Source organism: Trematomus bernacchii, unplaced genomic scaffold (assembly GCF_902827165.1).
Source record: "Trematomus bernacchii unplaced genomic scaffold, fTreBer1.1, whole genome shotgun sequence".
NCBI lineage: Eukaryota > Metazoa > Chordata > Actinopteri > Perciformes > Nototheniidae > Trematomus > Trematomus bernacchii.
Window position 1 is genome coordinate 9087846 of NW_022988098.1, and position 27903 is coordinate 9115748.

At 40.3% G+C, this 27903-nt stretch overlaps 1 protein-coding gene across 10 annotated transcripts in view; it reads left to right on the forward strand.

The window, feature by feature from the left end:
- Positions 1-19301, forward strand: part of LOC117475536 — a 78958-nt gene extending 59657 nt beyond the window's left edge. For 8 of the 10 annotated variants that reach the window (XM_034121805.1, XM_034121803.1, XM_034121804.1 and 5 more), the window contains 3 exons: positions 11346-11498; positions 15518-15724; positions 17392-19301. In XM_034121805.1, coding sequence (XP_033977696.1) covers positions 11346-11498; positions 15518-15724; positions 17392-19119 — 2088 coding nt within the window. In that variant the 3' untranslated portion in view covers positions 19120-19301. The remainder of the gene's footprint in view (positions 1-11345; positions 11499-15517; positions 15725-17391) is intronic. The other 2 variants (XM_034121807.1, XM_034121809.1) reach the window with 1 other exon arrangement.
- The last annotated feature ends 8602 nt before the right edge of the window (positions 19302-27903 follow it).

Below are 27903 nucleotides of genomic sequence, written 5' to 3' on the forward strand. Positions count from 1 at the left end.
CTGTGTCTGGCTGAGTGTGTGTCAAGTGTTTGGGTCGTGCCACCTGCTGCAGGTGGAAGCAGTCAAAAGTGCCGGCTTATGGCCAGATACTGAGCTCTTGGTACTGATGTTTCATCTGTCGGCTTCCTTCCACCCACTGCTAACAGACCCATCACCCCCCCCCCGTCCTTTAATACCATATCAACTTCCACTCAGCCCACAAAGAAGGGGTTGATCTTCGAAAACAGGCATTGTATAACTTGCTTGATATTGTTAGTACTAATAGTGTGGCTTAATTTCTCAAAAACGTACAGATGTAAATTGCACTGCTTCATCATGCAAATTGAGCATAATCTACAGGATCTGCAGGGGATAATGTTGAGCAAATTCCAGTGGCTCACCAATTCCTCTTCTAAGTACTAAGAATGACTTCATTTAAAACTTGATGTAATCTCTGCGTTGTCTTTTATGAAAAGTAGCACTAACTTCCCAAAACCTTGAAGTTAGTAGCACTAACTTCACACACTGTGAGATCAATCAATAAGCTGCTACATAGCCCTGTTATTAGCCAGCGGGAATTGAAATTACATATATACAAAGAAAGGCTTAGAAAGAAGAACTAAGAGAGATAGAAAATGAAAAACGTAAACATCCGACCAACCACCCACAGTCAAACAAAACCAACTCCAATCTTGAGTGTTTCATGAAGAGTGTGTTGAACATCGGGCTCTGGAAGCAATCACTAGCCGAGTGGCTGAAATCAGAGCTGTATTGTGAGAAGTTGTGTTGGACAAAATGGCCTGTGGCTCCCTCACATAATGAAAAGCCTTTGGACATTTAGGCTACAGCATTTGTAACAACGTATCAAACACAGAGGAGCTTTTTCTGTGAGCATTAATACCAGACTCCATCTTACTGTAGGTGGCTGTGTGTGTGTGTGTGTGTGTGTGTGTGTGTGTGTGTGTGTGTGTGTGTGTGTGTGTGTGTGTGTGTGTGTGTGTGTGTGTGTGTGTGTGTGTGTGTGTGTGTGTGTGTGTGTGTGTGTGTGTGTGTGTGTGTGTGTGTGTGTGTGTGTGTGTGTGTGTGTGTGTGTGTGTGTGTGTGTGTGTGTGTGTGTGTGTGTGTGTACTTAGGGCCGTTCTCATTTCATCAAATTCCCCTCCTCGACTCCTATCCTCGAGACTTAGTCCCGCCCACAGGAGATGCGAGCGGAGGAGTCGAGGAGGGGAGCCGAGGAGAGAGGAGGGGAGCCGAGGAGAGAGGAGGGGAGCCGAAGAGAAAGGAGGGGAAGAGAAATGAGAACTCCTCTCCTCTGAGCGGTCATTTTAAAGAGACGTCCATTAATGATGACATATGAGGGGCCGTACAGGCCGTAATTCATACTGGTCCTCTCACGCACATACATTCTCCTTTTACATACATACATTTTCACTCTCACACACGTACATTCTCCTTTTACATACATACATTTTGTTGGAGTAGAACACTTTTCTGGTGGCTGAATAGCCCCCCTCTCCGCACCGTTCGTTGAATGAGGCTGGCCTCTATTAAATCAGAAAGGAATTGAAAACACCGGAATCAAAAGTTATAACAATTATCTGAGTTTACTGGTAGGAAATAGAACAAGTATACAAGTTATACAGAGTACTCCGGACTTCAGATTTGTGATGCGATGCGGATAAAGGTGTCAGGACCATCCACTCATCAAACAAAAAGAAATTGGACTTCAGGTTTATGATGCGATGCGGACACAGATATCAGGACCAACCAACTCACCAAACCAAAAAGCATTTTTACACTCAAAAACATCAGTATTCATATCTATTTTTGGGGCGGAGATCAGTCGACTCTTCCTTCCCATTTTCCTCCCAAGCGAATCAGAGTTCCGTGAGGAGGAGCTGTGTAAGCTGATCACCTCCCCCAAGTGTCCTGATTGGCTGGATTCGCTTCTGGTCGAGGTCAATAGTTCTCACCAGGACTTGAAATTCCAAAGTCCCCTAAGGTCAAAAGTCAACCTCTATCTTTGATTCGAATCTTAACTATATTCCTTTCCCATGAGGTGTTTCACATAAACTATCCTCCTTTAGACATTTAAACTTTCCTTCACCTATTTAATGATGTCTTTAACGACTTAAAAACAACATCTGGCTTTTAGGGGTGATAAGAAGCGATGTAATGTTGTCTCTAACGACCTTAATGACGACATCTGGTTTTTATGGGTGTAACAGGCAAGGTTGGTGTGTGACACACAGAATCTCTGGGTCAATGAGTTTAAAAGTGAGAATAACATTCTTTTTCTAAGTGATTATCAAAACCCGTTTGTGATTACCTAAAACAGTTCAAACAATACATGTTCACTAAAATACAATTCAAAATAATACATGTTTACTTCAATACAGTGTAGAATCATATCTTTTTACTTCAATTTTCACTCTCACACACGTACATTCTCCTTTTACATACATACTTTTTCACTCTCACACACGTACATTCTCCTTTTACATACATACATTTTCACTCTCACACACGTACATTCTCCTTTTACATACATACATACATTTTCACTCTTACACACGTACATTCTCCTTTTACATACATACATTTTCACTCTCACACACGTACATTCTCCTTTACATACATACATTTTCACTCTCACACACGTACATTCTCCTTTTACATACATACATTTTCACTCTCACACACGTACATTCTCCTTTTACATACATACATTTTCACTCTCACACACGTACATTCTCCTTTTACATACATACATTTTCACTCTTACACACGTACATTCTCCTTTTACATACATACATTTTCACTCTCACACACGTACATTCTCCTTTTACATACATACATTTTCACTCTCACACACGTACATTCTCCTTTTACATACATACATTTCACTCTCACACACGTACATTCTCCTTTTACATACATACATTTTCACTCTCACACACGTACATTCTCCTTTTACATACATACATTTTCACTCTCACACACGTATATATTTACACTCACACATTCATACATTCTGCTCTCATATTATCATATTTCAATGCACACATTCATACATTGTCACTCACACATTTATAAGTTTTTCACTCACACATTTTTACATTTTGTTCTCATATTCATATATTTTAATGCTCATATTTATACATTTTGCTCTCATGCACAGTCATTCAATGTTTACATTTAATATTATAAATAATATATGCATGTATGAAGACAATATATGTATGCAAGAGAAGAATGTATGTATGTATGAAGACAATATATGTATGCAAGAGAAGAATGTATGTATGTGGGAGAGAAAGTATAGTGGAAACGGAAAGAGTATGGTTGAAACGGAAGGCAGGTCATTATCGCGCTGTGATTGGCTCAGAAGGTCGAGCGGGGCGGGCTCATGTTCAGAACTTCTGATTAAAATCAACATGATGGAGGGAGATGAATCCGTGTATCTTTGGACCATTTGTTTTTCTTTATTAAACAAGTAAACGGAAGAGTGTCTGCGAGGCGTTTTTGCTTTTTACCTTACTAAATGGTCTAATGGTCGTTGGAGCGAGGGGGGAGGGGGGGCCGCGAAACTCGCGGAAGTGATTTTTTTTTAAAAGCACTCGTTTGCTTGGAACGTTGATAATATTATAAACGAGGGGAAACAAGGTGAATTTAGCGATCACAACGAAAACGGCCAAGACACACATTGAGCCCAGAAAATGAATGTTATTAAGGACTGTAATGTAAATATAATAAGTCTATGTCTAAAATGGACAACATTGTTAGGAGATTTAAACCAGGGTTGCCAACTCTCACGCATCTGGCGTGTGACACACGCTTTCACTCTCAATCTCACGCTCTCACGCTGCCCAAACTATTCTCACGCCAAAAATAAGAATACGAAGACTAGAAACGGTTTTGAAAACTTTTGTCACGTAGTGATCGTCTTCTCAATAGAACATCTTTGATAATGTCTTCTGGCCAATCAGAATCACGATAACGGCGTGGTGTTGTTGCAGGAAGTCCCGACGGAGAATACTTTTGCGGTAGTACATCTCTATACATCGATACAACATTACGTGTTGATAGAAATCAACACGTAATGAAATAAGACCCCACGGTTTGATGATTGATAGGTGTGTGGGCTGTCTTTCATTTTGACACACAGAACAATGGGGGCTATCCACCCTTATCCACAATGTAAAGTAATTCACACAGCCTCTTCCCTCTTCTCTCTGGAGCAGCAGGTTCAGCTTTCAGAACAAAGTAACACAAAACTAATATGGCATTCATTTTTTTAAATGTGTAGTAATAGATTTATTTATTTTTCTTCTCAAGAGAGTACCAGAATGTGTATTTTATGTTAGTATTTAAAAAATTCTCCTGGGGGAGAATCCCCCCAGACCCCCCTGCAGGGGTTGGGTCTTCAGCATGTCAACTCTTTCACTTGTGGGGAAATTGCAGGATTGGCTCCAGGTCGCCCTTTTTATTTCCTACAAGACAAATGTGCCTTTTTATTTCATACAGTTCAATTGGGATTGAGACAGGGAAATAATCTAAACCTCACGCGTGGCGTTTCACTGTCGGGGGGATGTATGTATGTAATTACATTGCAAATACTGACTTGAGCCCCACCACAAGGGTTAGCCCTACCATAGATTACCCAACAAAAATACTCTGAAGCGCATGCGCAGATCTAAGATCCAGTAGAAATGATAAAAAAGTAAAAGTCTGCTGCTTATTGTTCTACTAGGCCAAAATAGAGTCAAAGAGTATATGAGAGTGAGAGTGTGTTAATTAATATATTTGGCAGTTTGGAGTAAGTCTGTAGATTTGTTTGTGTGTGTTTCATGTATAGGCCTCTCACGATAATTAATTTTGTTGGATACATTTTCCCGGAAATTATTGCGATAAGCGATAATATTGTCGGCACCGTTGTATGACCATTTTAGACCACTGACATAATGATAATATATAATAATTATTCAAGTACATCCTTTCAAACTGCTAGTCACATCCTCATGTAAATGGCAATTTATCGAGGTCAGAAAAGTTATCGAGTTCATTTTTATTTATCGTACGATAAGTCAATTAATTGCTTATCGCGACAGGCACACAATAAAACAGTGGAAACAAACATGTTTGACTTTCATTAGTGAATGAAACTGTGTGCCCTTTATAGTCTGTGTCCATTATTGTGTATTTGTATATATTGTATATATATCCTATATGCTAAGGTCCCGCTGCTGACACGATAGCAGTCATTTCGTGCGCATATGTGTAATTAAACCGAATTAAACCCATGATATGAAAATCTCACTCCAGCCAGGTACCCAAAGTTGGCAACCCTGTTTAAACTATACAGCGATTCTGCACTGCGGTCACTCAGCCGTCTCTCCACTTTGTTTTTTCAAATCAGCTGCTCTTCATTTTTTTTTTACAAATATTTTTTACCGCAAGTTCTTAATAAAACTGACACTGTTGGACTCGGTATTATTTTGACTGCTACCAACAATAAAATGAAGTACTTTCTTTTTAGTAATCCTCTGTCAAAGTCCCCTCCTGAGTACTAGAATGCATGTTTCTCTACTATTTTGAATAAGCGTTAAAACACCTTTCTTCATGAGACTTATATTGTTGGACAGAGTATTTTAAGAGGATGGTAGACATGATATCAGCACTAGTACTGCAGCAGCAGCATTTTACACCATGCAAAGTCTTTAGAGTCTGGCCTGGACAGCTGGTCTATCCTTCAGCAAAGTGACACACCCTTGTGACTCTTGTTGGCCTCTTATGGGGCTGCTGTCTTTTAAAATATGATTATTTCTCTGCTCCTAGTTAATTCCTCGCAGGGTCTTCCACCAGTCCCAGTCATTGCATGTCAGAGCTTCGAAAAATGTGTCCAATTCAACTAAATGTTTTTTTGTGAGTGAAGGCCATAGCTAAATTATAAATTGTTTGATTGTGTACGGTGAGAGAAAATAATTCCACATCCTCCTATGAAACTTTTTTTATTTACTTTTCCATTATACTTATACTTACTTGTATTACACAGGGTTCTTACGGTCATTAAAAACCTGGAAAAGTCATGGAAATTCAAAATGCTAATTCCAGGCCCTGGAAAAGTTATGGAAAACAATATTTTCCCCAAAGTTTTGGAAAAGTCATGGAAATGTGACTAAAATTGCATCAAATATAATTTATATTTTATCTAATCGCCAAAATAGTAATACTATAATGATAATAAATACTGTATCGTATAGTAATGAAACGTAAAATGGCATTTAACTGACGAGGTATTTTGCTGGTGAGAGATTTTAGTTGCTTTAGCGTGTAGAAGCTAGTAAGCCTATTGGATTTATTTTAGAAAGGGACAACATGTTTCAGACCCTATTTTCCTGTTCCATGTTAAAATAAACCATTTTCAGTGGTACCGCTGAGACAGAGTAATGTTTTTGGTCATGGAAAATTAGGTATAGGTCATGGAGAAGTCATGGAGATGCATTGGTGAAAAAGTGTATGAACCCTGATTAGAACATTTGCATGGTGAACTACATGCTGGATATCTTCCCCAGCCTCAAGGAAATACAATAAAATAAATGGATTCATAATTTTAAACAATTGATAAAAATGTATAAATTAATAATGTTTGGTGCAAACATTTCAAATTTAAATACAAAAGGAAAAAGGAAAAAAAAGTTTACTTTTGAAATGATTTCTCACAAAAACCTTTCTAAATAGTAAATTATTAAAAAGCGTGTAGTCAATAGACGTTTTTCTGCCTAAAATAGTTGAAATTGAACGTAAACTATATCAAACACCACATCCATGGCAATTAACCCATTTTTGCCCGCTATTTAAATTGACTTTGGTTGAAGTTAATACAAATATTCATATTATATATATATATAGCATATCATTGATGCAGTCTTTCTGAACACTTTTAAAATAAAATACTGCAAATGAAGAATATTGTTAAACCTTTAACAGCCAGCGCCACCATTTGGTAGAGCTCATTTTGTGTCTTGATATCTTGTTGAAAAATAAAAAGGTTTTACTCCATCTGATTCAGCCAGCTCTACCATTTGGTTGACATGCTATGCACAAAACAACCTCTAGATGTCACTGTGGTTCGAATAGAAAGCCCTTCAGCTAGCTTCAACTTGTATTTATATATACAGTCTATGGCTTCCACTGAGAAAGTTGGCATGCTAAAAATCACTGCTGACGAAATCACTCTTTTTGGTCAACTTCTGTAAGGTAACCATGTCATTTTTGACATGTTTTAGTGTCAGAGCACTGAGTGAACATAATCAGATAACTTGATGCACAAAAAAAAGTTTTAACAAGGGTGTAATTATTTTTTGGAAAATATGCTCAACCAACCGGTCGAATTGGCCTTTTATGGTAAACTAGCAATATGACTTTTTCAGAGTTTCAGAGATGTTTTCCAATAAAATATGGTAAATAAATGGCTAGATTGGTGGTAATATTACTACATCTAGTACTGCCTTATGAGTCTCAGAGTGAAAGAGTGATAATAATTCATAAAGCAGCTTTCATGCATGGCATTCAGCCCGAAGTTGCACACAGATGAGCAAGTTAGGCCAACACAGGATATAGACATTTGCTGTTAGGCCAGTGGTTTCTTGTTAGGCCAATTCAGCATCTACAGTAAGATGAGCAAGTTTTTTTTTTATTATGAAAAACACTTAACATTACTTTTTTCCTTTTTTTACAATTATAATTTATTATCTTTTATGAATATATCTATATATTGCTAATTTTCCATCAAATAATATTTTTTATTTCAGTTTGTGTTTTATTTGAGTTTGATGCATACAAATACTGTACTGTATGATGATTGTTGAAAATGCACTTTTACCATAGAAGGCCAGCTCGACCAGTTGGTAGTCTGGCTCAAAAAAACAAAACTGTGTGGTCAGTCAAAAAAAAAGAAATGTGTTTGTGGTTAGTTGTGGCCCATTTGATAAAAAAATGCAAACAAATAATTGTTCCATAGCTTTTTTCTTGGTCTGGCAGTTAAAGGGTTCATGTTCTGCACAGATAGTGCCTTAACTTGAATTTGAAAACACGTGGCAACTTTATTAATACAGCAGATGAAAAGATTTGTGGAAGGATAAATTCTTCATGGGCTTCAATGGCTCTCGAGATAAAGGGCGTTTTATGGTTGCTTGTATTATCCTCAGATAGTGGTTTGTTTAAATAACTAGTGGCATTTTAATAAATATTGCAAAAAAGGGCATATATATAACCTGGCCGGCTTAACCAGTCTGTATTTCTTCAAGCACCACAAGATTCAGAGTTTATAAAGTAACTACACAGTAAAAGTACTTCATACTACTTGTGGGGGTTTCACTAGTACTGAGTCCAACAGGATCAATCTCACGAAGAACTAATGACAACAAAAAAGAATTCCCTCATCAAACTTAGCAGAAGTGGCTTGCTTTTGTTCTCAGGAGGGGACTTTGACAGGGTATTTCTAAAAAAATACACAGTAAAAGTACTTCAATGTATTGTTAGTAGCAGGCAAACTAATACCGAGTCCAACAGTGTCAGTTTTATTAAGAACTTGTGGTAAAAAATATTTGTAAAAAAAAAATGAAGAGCAGCTGATTTGAAAAAACAGACGGCTGAGTGACCGCAGTGCAGAATCGCTGTGTAGTTTAAATCTCCTAACAATGTTGTCCATTTTAGACATAGACTTATTATATTTACAGTCCTTAATAACATTCATTTTCTGGGCTCAATGTGTGTCTTGGCCGTTTTCGTTGTCATCGCTAAATTCACCTTGTTTCCCCTCGTTTATAATATTATCAACGTTCCAAGCAAACGAGTGCTTTTGTTTTGAAATCACTTCCGCGAGTTTCGCGGCCCTATACTTATCAAACAACCCTACTGCTCCTGTAATATAATCACATTACTCTGCTTCTCACATAGCAAGTGCTTTCTCTACCACCTCATGGAGTCAAATCAACATAATAGATCTGCAATGAGCCTGCCGAGCACCGTAATGACGCTCAGCCTTGGGCTCCACACAAACACCAAAGGACAGTTTGAATTGAAGCCAAGAAGGAAATATGAAGGGATATTAACATATGTGTGTTCATAAAAAAATGGAATTAGCTGTCAGGTCAAATTGGATGAATAAATGGTATGCAAGTCTTTGTCTGTTGATAGTGTTGCTCCCTCAGGATTATGCCACAGCTTCTACCTAGAGTACATTTGCACAGTGCATGCACAATAAAACAACAATTATTTAACCATGCTCACTACTCGACATGCTTTGTTCTCCCTTAACCTTTCATCTCTGTATATTTTTCTCTTCTCCACACACATCTATCTTTGTAGTCACACTCCGAGACAATTTTCTTCCTCTCCTTTTTACCTCACAGTGTGCTGTATATGTCACACACCCTACTGCATGTTACAACATCTCCAGACTCACTTAGAAATACCACCTTTGTCTTTTTCTTTCATAAAGCTTACATTATTTGTACTGTTCTGTGGGAAGTGAATTCAAGAACCCTGAATCACATTCTCGCTAATTAGTAAATACAGGAGGTAAGTCTAGCTTCTGCGCTGCGATCTCTGAAAGGAAGGAAAGATTAAGGCATGTTTTTTTTGAGTGAAGGAAATCAAACCTGAATGTTGGTGGTCTGCGCAACTTCTCTTTGATTTGGGGATTAGAGCTAAGGACTGTTCATCGCTGTCTTAACAATTACTCTGAGGCTAACGGAAACCGACGCCGTTAATCTTCACACGCTGGAACCAATGTAGAAAAAGGGTAGAAAGTCAGCACAGCAGTTACAGGATTTTTTAGTAGTTTTTAGTAGAAATCTCCCTTACAATAAAGGCAGTAGGCCTATATCAGTAGGCCCGTGTGTCATCTCCAATAAATGGCTTCAACCATCCTTTAAACTCAGGGTTTGATTCCCACTCCTTTCTGTACTTTTGTGAATAGGCCACAGTAACTTTAGACTGTGACATGATGACCTACGTGGATGTTTAGCTTGTCACAGAGGCACACACACAGTGGACGAGGTGATTAAGTGACTGAGGCTGTGTGAGTCAAAGCAAAGCAAAGGCAGTTATTTATTATAGTGTGACAGTGACAGTGAAGAAACATTTACATTTTACATTTAAATCCCGCTCATGCGCAATTCATTTGCAGTCTTGACGCGGGAGAGTGTGGCTGTCTCCTTTCTGCTCTGACTGCAGCTGAGCTGCTGCGGGAGGCCGAGCGCCTGTGAGTACTATGGGAGGGCAGAGGGGCTCACGGCAGCACCCGCGGCTCGTTAACTGCTGAACAATATTTGAGTCTCCAAACACCAGAAAAGTCCCTAATAACACCATTACAAGTCGTTAAATTAGTCGTTAGTCGCTTTTGACAAAAATAAGTAGCCGGAGGGTTTGGAAAGCCGCCGAATTTAACGAGAAAGTCGCCAAGTTGGCAACACTGCTAGTGGGTTGCCAGGTTTGCGCGCACGGTGCTATAATCACCCAATCACGTTTCGAAAAAACGAAATGTAATATCTCAATACAAAAACAAACGCAAATATTTCATTTTAAAAAGTCAAGTCCTTTCAAGTCATCTGTCTCAAGCTTAAGTCAAGTCTCAAGTCATGAATACCAAGTCAAAGTCAAGTCAAGTCTTTTATCAATGTTAGTCAAGCAAGTCTCAAGTCCAAAAATATGCGACTCGAGTCCGACTCGAGTCAAGTCATGTGACTCGAGTCCCCACCTCTGCCCTCTCCACACCTCTCCCTCCACCAGCAACGCTTAGCTGTCCACTCTTCCTGTCCATATGGGAAGGGTGCACACATACAAATGACACAAAGACATCTTAAGGGCAAACCATACTTGTCTATGTTTTAGATTACCAAAAAACTAAAAATGTAGCTTACAATGTGTTATTTACATGTGTAAGTGTTGTTACAGTATGTAGTGTCTCTACTTTAAAGAGTCATGTCCTGCTGATGTTCCAGCAGATTCTGCAGAATCTGCTTTCTGCAGAATCTGCTGGAACACCTCGTTTTTTTGATCTGGTGTTCAAAAAGGAGTCTCTCTGTTTCACTCCGATGACCTTAGAGCAGGTTTTAACATGTTGTTCAGGCTGTTCCTGTCTTTCAGTGTCAGGCTATGGAACCAGCAGATAAAAGAAAAACAAATAAGGCTCTCAATGAATGCTTGGTAAAAACAAAACGTTTCTAGGTGTCTGAGCACCACACTTCTAACGCTGGTCAGAAGCACAGTGTATCCTAATCCATCTCGTTTCCACCTCCTAATGCGCTCACGATCTGGTGCCCAGAGTCCGCTAAACAGATGTGCTCGTCCCCCTGCAGGTGCTGCTCCCCCCGGTGGTCTCCTGTGTGGAGGACTCCTTCTATAAGATCACCTCAGAGGCTCTGCTGGTGGTCCTGCAGCTGGTGAGAGTGATGAGGCCTCAAGGACCCTCAGCAGGGGGGGGATTCGACCCCAAACCCTTCGTCAGAGAGGTGAGGAGGGGTTTACAGAGGGAGCAGGGTATAAATAAGAGCCTGTGGTCGACTGATCTGAGTGGGATGTAAGAGGTCTGAGATGCATGAAGGGGCACAGCCATGTAGGGCCTTGTGAGTAACAAACGGTAGCCTGAACACTACTCTGTGTTCTACAGTGATGTGAGGATATGTGTGATGTGGTATCTACGACTGAATTATTAAGCGTTTTTCCAGAGGTGCGGGCGGTACAGGGCTTCTTGGTTGAAAGAGGAGAAAAAAGGCAGAAAGCACTGCAACATGCTGCTTTATTTGGAGCTCAAATCTTGTAAGATCTTTTATAAATATTGGGATAACTACATGCAAAATGTGTTGTTATGTTTCCGACAATTCACCACAGTAGAGATGACGCCTGAGCAATAATCAATGTGACTCTCGGCTGCCTGCAGTTCGAGCTGTTCCTGGGTCTGTTGCCTTTGTAGCTGATAAATACATATCTGTTATGAACTGAAGCTTTAAGAGAGGTATTTTAAATGTTGTCTTACAATGGGGTGGCTTTGAATCCCTGATGGTGGCAATGAGATGATCCCAATCAGTATTTGCTTCAGAGTCAGGTGGGCAGTCTTCATCGGCGCTGGATCCATCGCTGCTAGACGCCGTTTCAGGAATGTAGTCTTTATCACTGACGGAACCTTCATTACTGGAAAGGCAGATGTCCTTCATCTTTAAAAAATAAAGGAACACCAAGTTTGTATTTTTTTCATTATCCAAAGAAATCAGATATTTATATAAACACATGACGTACCGGTGACTCGTTGTTCTTGATGAAGCAGGTTTTGTGCCATGAGGTTGAACATACTAAAAACACAATTACACAAGAAAAATGTACTGGTAACATTTCTTGAGCATTATTTTAACATTTAATCACTGTGCATTTCACTATATAACAAAGAAGAAAGTAAGTCATTTAGAATCTAAGTTAAGTATTTGAAATTAAGTTTGTTTTATCGAAATGTTTATCATCTCAGAGTAAAAAATAAAACGGTGTTGTTTGACAGGTACTTACATTTACACGTAAAACCAATCCATTTGAGGCTTGAGACAGGTCCTCTGCAATCATGACAATTATCCAAAGAGGAAATAACTGCACTGGTGAGTTCATGATGACACTGTGGATCAAACATTGAACATAAACAAAATAAATATATATGTTATTTTAAGTGTGTTTGAGTGTGAAATGTGACCCAGATACTTTTAGGACATAATCCTTATGACAATGAAAAACAATAAGGTTGTCTGCTTGGACACCTTATTTTATAAAAAACACAAATTGTACTCTTCATTTTGAAAAACTCTTATTAGCATCTGACTAAGAGCAGTTGAAGTAGTATTGAAAGTATGTCCTGCCTAAATTGTGTATCTTAGGTCAAGGCGTCATCAACGCTAACAAGCTGACAGATATCCAACTTGTTTGCCATATATGTGACAAAGATTCCTCCCTTTACCAGTGTGTGAAAAAACAATGGTGATAGAGTATTATGAAGTACAACTTGCCATTTTGGTTCGTGGGGACAACGGAGGATCTCTCTCGGGCTCAGGGTTAGAAGCTACTTCCCAGGGAGCCTGAAATTGTAGCACAAACAAAAGACAGTGTTGTCACCGTGGTAGTGGTTTGATCTGACTTGTGTGCTGCAAAGGTTTAACAGTTATGGAGGTGTGCACATGCTGGATGAAGGCAATGATCTAATGTCTAGTCATGTCAACAGGTTGTAAATCCTCTGTCCTTACAAGGACTGCTGTCCCTACAAGACACCCTGTGACCAGACGGCCTTTATCTTTGTGTGTAGAAACCCGTTTCAATGTGACCCAAAGTATGGGGAAACGGAGCCCCCTTACCAAGACAATAGTCCTGGTAAAACAGCATCAATCTATTCCAGTCAGCGACACGCAACAATGTATGGAAAAACAATACATAGAAACTTACCATCTTGTCCCCTGATGCGTTTGTAGTTGTATGAAGTTCGGTCCCAGCCTCTCGTGTCCCACCACATACTTCCTGTAAATAAGTGAAAGATAGGCACGACTTTAAAACATTATCGACTCATTTCCATTCATCTATCAATGGGACACAAATCTGAACATTAACACGACTTTATTCAATTCATTAGCCAGCAATGAAAATAAAAAGACATTATTAGCCCCTAAATAACATGTTAGGGCCTAAAAGCAATTTATCACAGAGCAATAATTGATAAAGGTGGCACATAACTATCCAGTGCTGCTGTAATCACAGCCAATCAGCTACTAGAGAAAAACTCAATTTAAATCTCTCCCCCAACGGGTTATAAAATGGCTGAGTGTCCATATGGTCAGGAATGCTGAAACATGTGAATGTTAAAACAAACTAATGGTGGTAGTTTACCCAGATTCTTTACTTCATTAAAAGTAGTACAACTACATTGTAAAATCTCTTTTCTTGTTGACGTCCTGCTTTTAAATTCTAGTCAGGAAAAGAACATAAACATAATCTTTAAAATCTTCTTAAATTTCAAAACCAAAAAGGTCTTCCTTCTCCACCATGATGCATTTCAACATCAAAGTCCATACAATCTGATGATTTATCTTTAAAACCATGAGGAATGACAGTTCTCATAAAACCCCATTCTCCTTTACTTCAGTTCTAAGTCAATGAGCAAAACAAGGAAACCCTCCTTAACCACTATAGACTCATCTTTTATCTTCTTGCTTATTCTATTCTTTTTCAAATTGTTTATCTAAGTTGTGTTACAAGCATGGTTAGGTTGTAACAGAATACAAAACATCAAGTAACTGTATTCAATCCGCGCTATATTTGAGTAAGTAAGTAATCTAATTACAGTTAATGAATATATTTTTGGAACACTTAAAGGAATTATTGGTGGTTTCCTCACAAAATGTAATCTTCATTACTGCCTGATCAGGGTGAGTTGAGACCCCCAGAGAAGGAACACAGCAACCTCCAGCATCGGCAATCTTGGTAGGACCTCCAAAATGTTGTGGAGATCCAGCATAACACAACAGGAAAGAATGAAACAGAGAGGAATCAATAAAACACAAACACAGATATAGCTGATAAGTAATTATTATTTAGTTGTTGCAACAAACAAACAATAATGGGAAGTACATCACCTGCTGCCACAGCAGCCAATCGCGGAAATGCCCCCCAGAACAGAAGAAACACAGGGCTAGATATACTTTTCTAAATGACACACGAACATGTTCCCCAAACATGTTTAACACACACACATTGTATCATGCAGCCAACCACACAAATGTCACATGTTTTTCTCTCTGAAAGCTATACCTGTATATGTTTAAACGTCATTATCTCATGATATCTTGAGGATTAGTTAACTAACAAAGGTTAACTGTTTTTATAACCCGAGGCCTTCTCTGCACTTCCTATACCCGCGGTGTCAGCTCACTAAAAATGAATACATCTATTGATAATTCAGAACGACCATTGTCTCTCTAACTGTGTGTGACCCAACTCAGTAACACACATCATATGGAATACCATGTGATCATTAATAAATATCAGAAATACGCTGTATTAAACATTCTGCCATAACAGCTTCACTGTAAACCAGGGCTCTCAAACTCAAGGCCCGGGGGCCAAATCCGGCCCGCGATTTCATTTTATGTGGCCTCGCAAGAGCTTGCAAAGAATATAATACGTTTATTATACGGTTACAGAAGCAGGTTGCCCATAAACTACATGTCCCACAATGCATCTTGTTTTGTGACATGCGCACTGAAGAGACTTGCAATTATTTGCCCTGGACTTCTGCTTTCAGACGTAGTCAATTACTAAGTTATTATCCTATCCGATAATAATCCAATTCAGAGGCAATAATGTAATATAATACATTCTTTTATATATATATTATATATTTATATAGTTACAACCGGCCCTTTGAGTGCAACCTTTATGCTAATGTGACCCGCCATGAAATTGAGTTTGACACCCCTGCTGTAAACATTTCTTCCTCCTCTCTCAGATCGACCTGTCCTCCATCCTGCCGGAGACGCTCTCAGTTTTGGGATCTTTCCTCCGAAAGAACGAGCGAGTTCTGAAGCTCGGGACGCTGGCCTGTCTCACCTCGATCATCACGCATCAGGCTGCAAACATCAAACCTGCCGCGCTGGAACCGGTCCTGAGCGAGCTGCCGGGTCTGGTGGATGAGAGCGACATGCACGTATCACAGGTACACACACACACACACACACACACACACACACACACACACACACACACACACACACACACACACACACACACACACACACACACACACACACACACACACACACACACACACACACACACGAGTTTCTAGATGTGTTCTTTTTTCGTAAATTGAGAATGAAAATGTCAAAATTAAGATTTTTTCAAAAATAAAAGTATGTTAGTAATCGAGATGGAAACTGATATCCAAAAGGTACGGGGGAAAAAAGATGATAACTTAGCCGTGTTATTGAAAAAGATACTTTAAAATCATTATGCAAAAGCGTTCTGTACTTTAGACTACTGAGTCATTATTGAGAATCTCTACTTTAAAGAGTCCTCTCCTGCTGATGTTCAGGTGTATATCAGTATGTAGTGTCTCTACTTTAAAGAGTCCTCTCCTGCTGATGTTCAGGTGTATATCAGTATGTAGTGTCTCTACTTTAAAGAGTCCTCTCCTGCTGATGTTCAGGTGTATATCAGTATGTAGTGTCTCCACTTTAAAGAGTCCTCTCCTGCTGATGTTCAGGTGTATATCAGTATGTAGTGTCTCTACTTTAAAGAGTCCTCTCCTGCTAATGTTCAGGTGTATATCAGTATGTAGTGTCTCTACTTTAAAGAGTCCTCTCCTGCTGATGTTCAGGTGTATATCAGTATGTAGTGTCTCTACTTTAAAGAGTCCTCTCCTGCTGATGTTCAGGTGTATATCAGTATGTAGTGTCTCTACTTTAAAGAGTCCTCTCCTGCTGATGTTCAGGTGTATATCAGTATTTAGTGTCTCTACTTTAAAGTAGGGGTGGGCGGATCAATCCCAAAATATCGATACTTCCGATATTACGTTACGTTTCAAAATATCGATACTCGAGCCATGTGTGGCTTAATTTCTCAAAAACGTACAGATGTAAATTGCACTGCTTCATCATGCAAATTGAGCATAATCTACAGGATCTGCAGGGGATAATGTTGAGCAAATTCCAGTGGCTCACCAATTAATCTTCTAAGTACTAAGAATGACTTCATTTAAAACTTGATGTAATCTCTGCGTTGTCTTTTATGAAAAGTAGCACTAACTTCCCAAAACCTTGAAGTTAGTAGCACTAACTTCACACACTGTGAGATCAATCAATAAGCTGCTACATAGCCCTGTTATTAGCCAGCGGGAATTGAAATTACATATATACAAAGAAAGGCTTAGAAAGAAGAACTAAGAGAGTTAGAAAATGAAAAACGTAAACATCCGACCAACCACCCACAGTCAAACAAAACCAACTCCAATCTTGAGTGTTTCATGAAGAGTGTGTTGAACATCGGGCTCTGGAAGCAATCACTAGCCGAGTGGCTGAAATCAGAGCTGTATTGTGAGAAGTTGTGTTGGACAAAATGGCCTGTGGCTCCCTCACATAATGAAAAGCCTTTGGACATTTAGGCTACAGCATAGAGGAGCTTTTTCTGTGAGCATTAATACCAGACTCCAGCTTACTGTGTGTGTGTGTGTGTGTGTGTGTGTGTGTGTGTGTGTGTGTGTGTGTGTGTGTGTGTGTGTGTGTGTGTGTGTGTGTGTGTGTGTGTGTGTGTGTGTGTGTGTGTGTGTGTGTGTGTGTGTGTGTGTGTGTGTGTGTGTGTGTGTGTGTGTGTGACGACGTGCAGGTGTCGTCACGACAGGAGGATGTCATCATTGGCATGCTAGCACGCACTGATGAGTTCCTCCAATGGTCAGGGCTGGAGGTGAAGCAAGCTAAGTGTGCCGTACTCCATGAGCGCCGCAGTGGAGGCAACCGCTGGTATAAGGCCAAGAACGACAAGCCCCCCTCCTTTCTTGTAATGGGCCAACCTATTAGGGTGTATTCCCGTAATGAGACCTACCCATACCTTGGCCACAGGTTTAACATCGCTGGTGAGTGGGGGGAGCAGGTCGAGGAGCTCACTACAGAGTTTCTCCATCGTCTCCACCTGATTGACCTGTCCCCCCTCCCCGTCCTCATGAAGTTCCAGGCTGTGAGAGAGGTGGCTTTGGCTAAAATTCAACATCTCTTTGCCAATGTACACATCCCTCTCAAGGCACTGAGAGAAATGACAAACAAAACTGTCCAGTTGGTCAGAAAGTGGGTGGGCCTCAACACACACTCCACACGGGGCATGATCTTTCTCCCATGTGGAGAGGGGGGGCTGGGTGTCCCCAATGTCGAGTGGACCTACATAGCCACCAGGCTAGCCCACCTGATCCACATGCTTAACAATGATGATGTCACCGTAAGAGAAATGGCCAGGGCCTCTCTCCTGCTGGATCTACAAAGAAGGAAGATCCCCCTGGCCAGCGCAGACCAGAACAACTTCCTCGGCTTCAGGAGGAAGGACTCTGGGAAACTGGACTCTCAGGCCAAGGGCTTCGGGGTCTGGTCTGACTGGCCAGATCTCAATGACCTCTGCAATCGGACTGGAGTCCAGCTGAAATGGACAAGACTCAACACACAGACTGAAGTCCCCGTCTCTGATGAACTGATCACAGACCCCAGTGTGGTTGTGAAGGCCGACATCACAACACCTCAGGAAGAGACTGTGGAACTGCACCGAGACTCTGCAAGGAGGGTTCTGCTCAGCATGAAGCAGTCTGAGATCAAGCAGCACTGGTGTGGACTCAGATTACAGGGAAAGCTAGCCTGTTTGGGGTTTGCTGACCACTCAGTCTCACACTCAGTGTTTAAGAACGCCGCTGTTGGTGAGGATGTTCTGACATTTACCATCAAAGCAAGACTGCAGGTATTACCCACTAAGTACAATCTGTCCACCTGGTACCCTCACATTCACACTCCATTCTGTTTAAACCACCAGGATTCACAACAACACCGAGAATCCATTGCACACATAACAAATGGATGTAATGCATACAAACGCCTGTACATAGCCCGTCATGACCGTATTGTGGACATTGTGTCTGATGCGGTACAAAACATCTTACCATCTAGCGCAGCAATGTACAAGCACACTAGAGTGTTACCAGAATGGTTTGGTTTTACCAATGATGTCTTTGCTAACATCCCAAATACACCTGATGTTGTTTTTGTTGACACCAACCACAGGGAGGTGCTAATATTAGAAGTAGGCTGTGCCTTTGACCTGTACATGGACCAGGCTTTCCAGGACAAGTATATCAAATACCAACCACTGCTCCATGTCATAACCAGCTTTGGGTACAAGTGTAGATATAGCATACTCATATTCGGAAGTCTTGGCCATGTATATAAATACACCATGATTGGTCTGAGAATTGCTGGAATGTCAAAAAGAAAAGCCAAACAAATTGCCAAATATTGCTCTGTTTCAGCTATTATTGGCAGCTTAGCCGTGTGGAGAAGGAGATGCTATGTGTTCCCTTAAGGCTGCTGCTTAGCCGTGTGGAGAAGGAGATGCTATGTGTTCCCTTAAGGCTGCTGCTTAGCCGTGTGGAGAGGGAGATGCTATGTGTTCCCCTAAGTGTTCTGTGCTGCTTAGCCCCGATATATTTGATTCCCTGTCTTATGTAATATAATTTGTGGAACCAAATAAAGTATTCAAATGTGTGTGTGTGTGTGTGTGTGTGTGTGTGTGTGTGTGTGTGTGTGTGTGTGTGTGTGTGTGTGTGTGTGTGTGTGTGTGTGTGTGTGTGTGTGTGTGTGTGTGTGTGTGTGTGTGTGTGTGTGTGTGTGTGTGTGTGTGTGTGTGTGTGTGTGTGTGTGTGTGTGTGTGTGTGTGTGTGTGTGTGTGTGTAAGAGATATGGATGTTCAAAAAGCAATGAACACAAATGGTTCCAGCTGCAATTGTTTGGCATCAGACTAAGAATATGGCAGGACATAAATAAATATGTCAATTTGAATTCAGTGCTCTTTATTTTGTAGTGAATCGATTGAATGATATTGAATTGTTTTGTAGGAATGAGTGCATATGTGTTGTAATTGTGTGAGTTAGTGAAACTACACATGTATCTATTCAGTAGCAAACGAACCGTGCTGAAAAGTAGTCAATGCCCCAAACGTCAGCCTTTCTCTATCATGTCTGCATTACTATATGATCCAAGATAACCAAACAGAGATGCAAGTGTTGTAAAATACAACTGCAGCTGACATTGAATCCAATAAAGGGCACAAAGGGCTCCTGGAAGGCAACATGCGTCGTCCCAAGAGAGCCTCCAGCTGAAAGAAACAGCTTGCTGAGAAACGGCAATGAGCTCACCTCCTCTAAGGCGAGAGTGAATAGACTGAAGGACCCCACAGGAGAATCTAGCGCACTCACTGCAGCAGTGTTGTTAGGGAATAAAACATCAGAAAAATACAAATCTGAAGCCTGTAATATGAGTTCTTTGTCATTGATTGATTGATTGATTGAAAAGTTTATTAACAGCTTGTATATTGGGTACAGTACAGTACAGCTCAAAACATACAATTGTTAAGGGGATGCAGACCAGAGAAAGACTTTCGTCTTGTTTACATCAGGGTCCCCCATTTCCAATTCATCATATCATTTAAGACATATAAGACATATTTGACATACAGATGGCTTATTTACAATTTACATACAGGTGGTTTTTTACATACAGATGGCTTATTTACAATTTTCATTTTAGATTTCGTTCTAATACATCCTAACCGGACATTTAAGACATACCAAGTCTACAGATATACAGTTAGTAACAGAGTCTAAAATGCGAGTATATACATAGATGGGGGGGGGGAAGCTGTCCATTGTACGACAGGTTGAGATTTGTACCATTACCGGGGCCAGTTTTGCAATGCTTTCCCCCGAAGGTGCTCTTTAAGAGAGGTTTTGAAGGTAAGTATAGTTTTACTTTCCTTTACAGTTGTGGGAAGAGCGTTCCACCTTGATGTGGCATAATTGCGAAACGTGTATTCCCCTTTTTTTGTGCCAAATCTGGGTTTTACATGATTTGTGGAGCTCCCTCTGGTGTTATGATCATGGTATTCCTTGACCTTTGGGAAGAATTTTGACATGTACATGGGTACCATAGAGGTGTAGTGGATCTTGTAGACCAGGCCCATTGCAAGTAGCTGTACTCTGTCGTCTACTCTAAGCCATCCTAGGTTGTCAAAGTGGGCAGAGGTGAGGTGGGTTCTAGATGAAAGGTCAAGCAGTAGTCTGACCAGTTTATTTTGCGATGTTTGAAGTTTTATTTTTAGCGCCTTGGAGGTGCTATGGTACCATGACGTGCAAGCATAGTCATAGTACCCTTGAATGAGTGCTCCTGCCAGAGTTTTCAGGGTGTTTTTGTTTACCAGAGAGGAGATCCGGTATAGGAATCTAGTTCTTTGATTGACTTTTTTTATTACATTGGATGCCATTTTGTCACAGGAGAGGTTTGCCTCAAGAATAGATCCTAGGTATGTAATTTCCTTCTTACTTGTGACAATAATGTCACCCACTGCAACTGAGAAGTCGTCGGATTTGCTGAGATTATGTTTCGAACCGAAGAGAATGGACTCTGTTTTACCCAGGTGTAATGATAATTTATTATCGGCGAGCCAGGTGCAGATTCTGCCGAGCTCGGAGCTGAGGGTTTTTTCAACCTGCAATCTGCTCCTGTCAGAGACCAGCAGGGCTGAGTCGTCCGCGAACAGGAACAAGTTGCAGTCACATGCTGATGACATGTCATTTGCATAAATTAGGAACAGTAACGGACCTAATATGCTTCCTTGTGGAACACCACAGCTCACTGGGAGGGGGGGGGACAGAGTACCGTTTACCTCCACCATCTGTTCTCTCCCCTCCAGGTAGGATTGCATCCAGCTCACCGATAGTTTATCAAAACCAATTGCTTTTAGCTTGTCAATCAGAATGGGGTGATTGACAGTGTCGAAAGCCTTTTGTAGGTCCAGCATCACCATGCCGCAGTATTTACCCTCGTCCACCTCTTGTTTGATGTGGTCGTTCAAATAAAGAAGGCATGTGTCAGTGGAGTGGGATGTTCTAAAGCCAGATTGAAATTCATAGATTAGTTTCTTTTCTGCGAGGTACTTTTCGACCTGTTCATATACTATTTTTTCCATGACTTTCGAGATGGAGGTAAGTATAGAAACAGGGCGGTAGTTGCCTGGGTCCAATTTGCTGCCCTTTTTGTGCAGGGGGGTTACTCTTGCAATTTTGAAGTCTTTGGGTACTTTTCCCTGTTTTATGGAGAGGTTAATTATGTGAGCTATGACTGGTGAGATGGCGGTTGCTGTGTCTCTGAGGAATTTGGAGGGGATATTGTCGTGGCCAGTGGCCTTGTTAGGTTTGAGGGCGCTCAGTTTAATGAGTACCTCTGCTGTTGTTACCCTTGCTAGACTGAAATCATCTTTGCGTACCCCTAGGTTTTTGTAGTAGGTCATGATGTGATCTACTCCAAAAAGCCCTGAGTGGGAGGGTAATTTATTTACAAGAGTTGTGGCTATGTTTGTGAAAAAAATGTTCAAGTACTTGGCCACATCCAGTTTGTCTGTGATGAGCCTGTTATCTGTCTTTATGTTTACGTTTGAAAATCTCGTTTTGAGTTTTTTACTGCAGCCAAGCTGGTTATTGAGTAATTTCCAAAGTTCACGGGGTTTATTTTTGTTTTCCTCAGTTTTGTCATTGATGAAATTCTTTTTGGCAGTTTTGATCATGGAGCTTACGTCATTTCTTAGTCTGTTTCTTTCAATTTTTAGTTCAGTCACGTGGGCCTGGAGTTCACTGCTCGTGCTTTTGGAAAGCATTGACTGACTTTTATGAAACTCAGAGCATTTTTTGTCTCTGGTTTTCATGGCGGTCAGTATGCCGGAGTGCATCCACGGCTCAGCGCGATTTTTTACCCTGGTTGTTCTTAGGGGGGCCAAATCATTGAGTATTGCAGAGAATTTGTTTTTGAAACCAAGCCATGTTTCTTCAACTTGTGTACCACTGAGCTCATCTGACCAGTCCAGGCTCTCCAGTTCTAGGTTAAAGGCCTCGCTAGAGTAGTTTTTGAGGTCTCTAGATATGACTGTTTTGTGACAGCCGGCCTTTTGTTTTAGCTTTTTGCGGGTACAGAATATCATATAATGATCACTTAAACCGCATGCTATAACCCCTTTACTGGAGATCCTGGACCTGTCAGAGGTCAGAATGAGATCAATGGTAGTTTGTGTTGTTTCACATACCCGGGTGGGTTGGGTGATTAACTGGCTGAGGCCGTGCAGATCACAAATCCTACTGAAGGACTTGAAGACGGACGTGTCTTTACGTTGCATATCCGTGTTCCAGTCTCCAATAATAATTGTCTCTACATCCCCCACATCAGCCAAACACCCATCTAATGTATCATAAAAGTCACTCTGTTCCGGTGGTCTATAGATTGTCCCGACTATTACAGATTTAGCATTGTCAAAAAGAATTTCAACCCACACAGATTCAATATTTTCATGATGCAGGTCAGTACGGTTTTTGAAATTGGTGTCTTTATGTATGTACATGCAGACACCACCTCCATTCACGTCAAAGATCCTTTTGTTGCTGTACATGATGATTGTATTTTCAGCTTTGAAGCGCTTGTCAAAGTGTTGTGAATAAATCAAGACAAAGGTAAAGCTGGCATTGGTTTTCTCAAAGAGTCAGTTAAATTAAGACCAGCTGCGCATTGTTCGGCAGCTCACCTGCTCATTACTGTCTCTGTTGCTGCTTTCAAATCTCTCACACATTTTCTTTCTTCTCATACGTCAATATGTCCATAATTCCACCGTGATGATGTTGATGGGAAAACCCCTGTTCCTAGCATCTTTATTATTCTCTGAGTTTCTATGCAGGAGTAGAAAAAAGTCATATTAATAAAAGTGGCCCTGCTATCAGCTGGAGGGCTGATGTTGTTCTTCCCAATCAGAGCAGAGGCCTGGGGCCGTTCTCATTTCATCAAATGCCCCTCCTCGACTCCCCTCCTCGACTCCTATCCTCGAGACTTAGTCCCGCCCACAGGAGATGCGAGCGGAGGAGCCGAGGAGGGGAGCCGAGGAGAGAGGAGGGGAAGCAGCAGGCGGTTAGAGAAATGAGAACTCCTCTCCTCTGAGCGGTCATTTTAAAGAGACGTCCATTAATGATGACAGGAGGCACAGCAGCCCTCTGTCTGATGGACAGATGTGTTCATGACCACTTATATATTTACTTTGATTAATTCACAGTGCGGTATGAGACAATAACAGGCTACAGATGCGGACACACACACACACACACACACACACACACACACACACACACACATATATATACATATATATATCTATATATATAGATATATATATATACAATTTCAGAATCAAACAGAGCACTCTCATAATAACGTAACACAATCAGAGACTGGATATATCTCCCCCCCCCCCCTCGTTTTAAAATGTGCTTTATAAATAAAACCTGATTTGATTTGAATGTTTGTTTGAGCCACACATATTGTGGCTTTTATGCTATCTGTTACGTTTACAGAGCCTATTCAAAGATATCATGTATGTTCAGATGTTTTTCTTTTATGCGGAGGCAGCATTGGACCTACACAGCAACTTTACATGTATTTATTGAAGAGCGGCTTTGTAGCTTTCTTTGAGCAAAGAGAGACAGAGCTTGAAAGCATCTGTATCACAGCAAGTCAAATATTACATCAGTCTATGCGCACAGATTAGGAAATCAAGAGCCCAAATTAAAAACTCAAGTGCACAAATTAGTGTTGTTTTTTCCCTCCATGACACCTCCCGGGCTTTGTAGATTTTGAAAAACTGACATGAAATGTATTTCTTTAAGTATGGCCCGTTTGATCTGCAGTGACATAAAAGCCTTGAGAAAAAATGAGCAGGGACACAATGAGGCTGAAAAGAGAAGTGTTATATAACTGTCTACATTAATTACCTCGCAGACAACAGAATGGAAGCTTTAAAGCTAAATGAGAGGGAAAAGAAGATGGTGAAATAATACATGACAAAGAATAAGATAGCATAATTGTGAGATGTTTAAATATGTGCATTGATATATTCCCTCTTATGTAAATTGTTGCTTGCTTACAGAGTAGCGCGTCTAAAAGAGATCTGTAGGTTGAAGGTAGGTGTGTGGGGGGGGGGCATCATAGGTTCTGGCAAGATGACGCACTTTTATGATGTCATCTGCCCTCTGGAACAGATTGGAATTAATTGGTTGGCCGTTTTACAGCCGCATGCCTTTTTTTAACAAGAGCATCCTTTACACACACACACGGCAGCGGTTCTAACAAAAACTCAATCATCAGCTGGAGAGAGGAATATACTTCACCTGGCAATACACCCAATGAAGTACACAACATTTTGTGTGATTCATATCAATGTCTACGAGGTCTCTTCTAACGTGCACACACACATATACGGACATAAATTACATCTCTCTCTTCCTCTCTCCATAAAAACACACTCTTGCAGCTATTTCCCCTCTTGTTCTCAGCATGTTCACAGAGGCCCTTACAAAATGAATTATATTGTGAGTCTGCAGCGATATATCAACCTTAGCCACAGTCTGGCTTTGTCCTACCCCAGAGCCAACCCTGTGTTCTCCTAGTTTGCAGGTAGCACTGATAACACTCGGGGTCTGCCGGCCCCCATTTATCACCTCCAAGTACCAGATCACTGCACGCTTTACTCCACACCAACACCACTGGACTGCAGAGGAAGAGCACACGGTGACGGGGATGCACTGATATATTTTTCCCCTGAAGAATGTTCATGGGGATCTGTGTCAACTATTTGCGTCAACTCATTAGCAAATAATACCACCTCCTGACCTTCTGACTTTTTGTCACAGCCTGGGGCCGTTCTTTAACCTGTTAAGCCCTGAGCCTGTTTTTCAGGTCTCAGGCTCGAAAATGACATTCCCAGAACAAATGACCATATCTTCTCTTCTAAAAGGGTTAAATTAATAATCTTTTGACTGTAAATTATAGTGTCCGTCCAAAAATTATTTTGTACTTATAGTGAAAACTACCCTTGGATGATGGTAAGGTAGACTAAAAGCTTTAGGAATCCAAAGTACAACATATAATAAGTACCCTGTATCAAGATTGATGCAAAACAAGTGACATTTGACCTTTTTAGAGAGATTTAGCAAAAAGAAACCACTTCTGGGGTCATTTGGGTGGATTTTCCATATCTCTGGTCCCCCTTGCTCAATTTTGATGGTTGACACCTCTTTCTGACCGTTAGAGCCAATAGAATCGAAGGGGGAGTCCCCCACACACATTCATTGTGAAACAAAAAGGTGGGGGCTTTGCGCATGTAATTTTGCATTAGAGTCAAGCGGCAAACTCTGGGGAAGAGCCGGGACGCCAATGCGGAAGTGCCACAAACTGCAGTTCATATATTGGCCGATAGGCGCTGACTGCAGAAAGGAGCAATTTCCATAGAGCCCCATGTTAAAATGCCCAATTTCACAGCCTAAAAAAACATGTTTCTACCTATGGATCCAATAAATATTATTATGAATATAGTTAGATTCCACCTTCATGATTATGGATCTGTGAGTGAATTGTTTTCTAACACGACCCTTTTATTTATATTAGGTCTTAAAGTTTTTGCATAAATTAGGGCGTGGTCACATTGAGTGACAGCTCTGTCAGGTGACTGCTGCTGTTAGCTTTTTGTCTCTCTGCTAGCTGCTCCGTCTCCGTGAAGCTACAGCGACTCTGCCTGCCCAGTTCATCCAGGGAACACAACTTGATCCCGGCCGGGTTTGTTTGTTCTTCATGCTTATATATGGGACTATTGTGACTCGCTCTGCGGTTAAAACAGTGAAATTCGAGTACTTTATTTATGTGTTTATGATTTTAATCAGCTACGTAATGAATGTTAAGGCTTGGGTTAGCGTGTAAGCGAGTGGTAGCTACATCGGTGCTAACGATGCTAATCGTATCCTCCAAGTTAACTTAAAACCATAGACTGTATATATAAAGGTTAAAATGAAATAGACAAGTGTTAAGCGTTAAGTGGGATAATACTGTAGAACAAAAGGCTTCTGTTTGAGGTTGATAAAATAAGGTAATCCTTGTAACTTAGAGAGATATTTTATTATGTAGGTAGGAACTGTATGCATCGCTAAGGTTAATTTAAATTGGCTATGCTCAAGTATGTAGACAAGCTAACGTCGAAGTAGTGTATGTGAAATCAACCTCACAATAAGATGTGTGTATATTACAATTATTAATGTCATATTTCAAGATGATTACTTAGATATTACAATATGGTTGGTTGAGCTGGAGTTCATTATTGAGCTTACACGTTAACGTCACAGTCATCTGAAGAACGAACCCAAACCTTGTTGTTTTTATTAATTGCATTACCAAATTGGTATCAAATAAACAGTAAGCATTGGTAACACAACTTCCAAAGTTACAGTAAAATAATAAGGATCCTGACTCGGACAATACACAATCCAACATGTTCAACAGAAGATAATAAGTTATATTGTTTGTACACATGGTTCTTTACATATATATCTGTTTGTTTAAAGTTTCCAGGTGATTCGACAGGCTGGACCAGAGAGTGAGAGACAGAACTGGACTCCTCACAGCAGTGAACTTCAGCACAGGTACAAATACTCTTTTTTCATACTGTACAAAGAATCAAGAAAGATATTGGTTTAAATAAATGAAGTATTGACTTTAATACACTGATATACATTCCATTAAACAATACTAAATACTAGATCACCTACACATCAGTGAAGTTGAGGGTTTTTTCCATGCAAAGGGTTACATTTAGATGTTAACAAGCAATATGACTGTCAGCTTTCTAATTGAAGGTATTGAAGGCAAAGCTATTAGTGACAACTGCTATTTATCTCTCAATATTGTCTGTAAAAAACGTGGTAAAAGTTATGATTTCAAGCTTCTACAGTTGCACTAAGTTTTGATAACAGTTAAATATTATTTTGATAATAAAATATATTTCAATGTTGATGAATTTCATACTGTTCATTCATAATCTGATTGTCTTTGTAGCTCACTGTTGAAATAAAATAAAACATTACAATTACAAAATAATTATATCTACAGCCCCTAAACACAAGCACACCTCTTTCATAAATAACACACTTGTTCTGCAATAATATGTTTTATGTTTCCTGTAATTTTTGTTAGGAAAGGACATGCCTGAAAGACACGATTCAGCATCTCCTCTTTC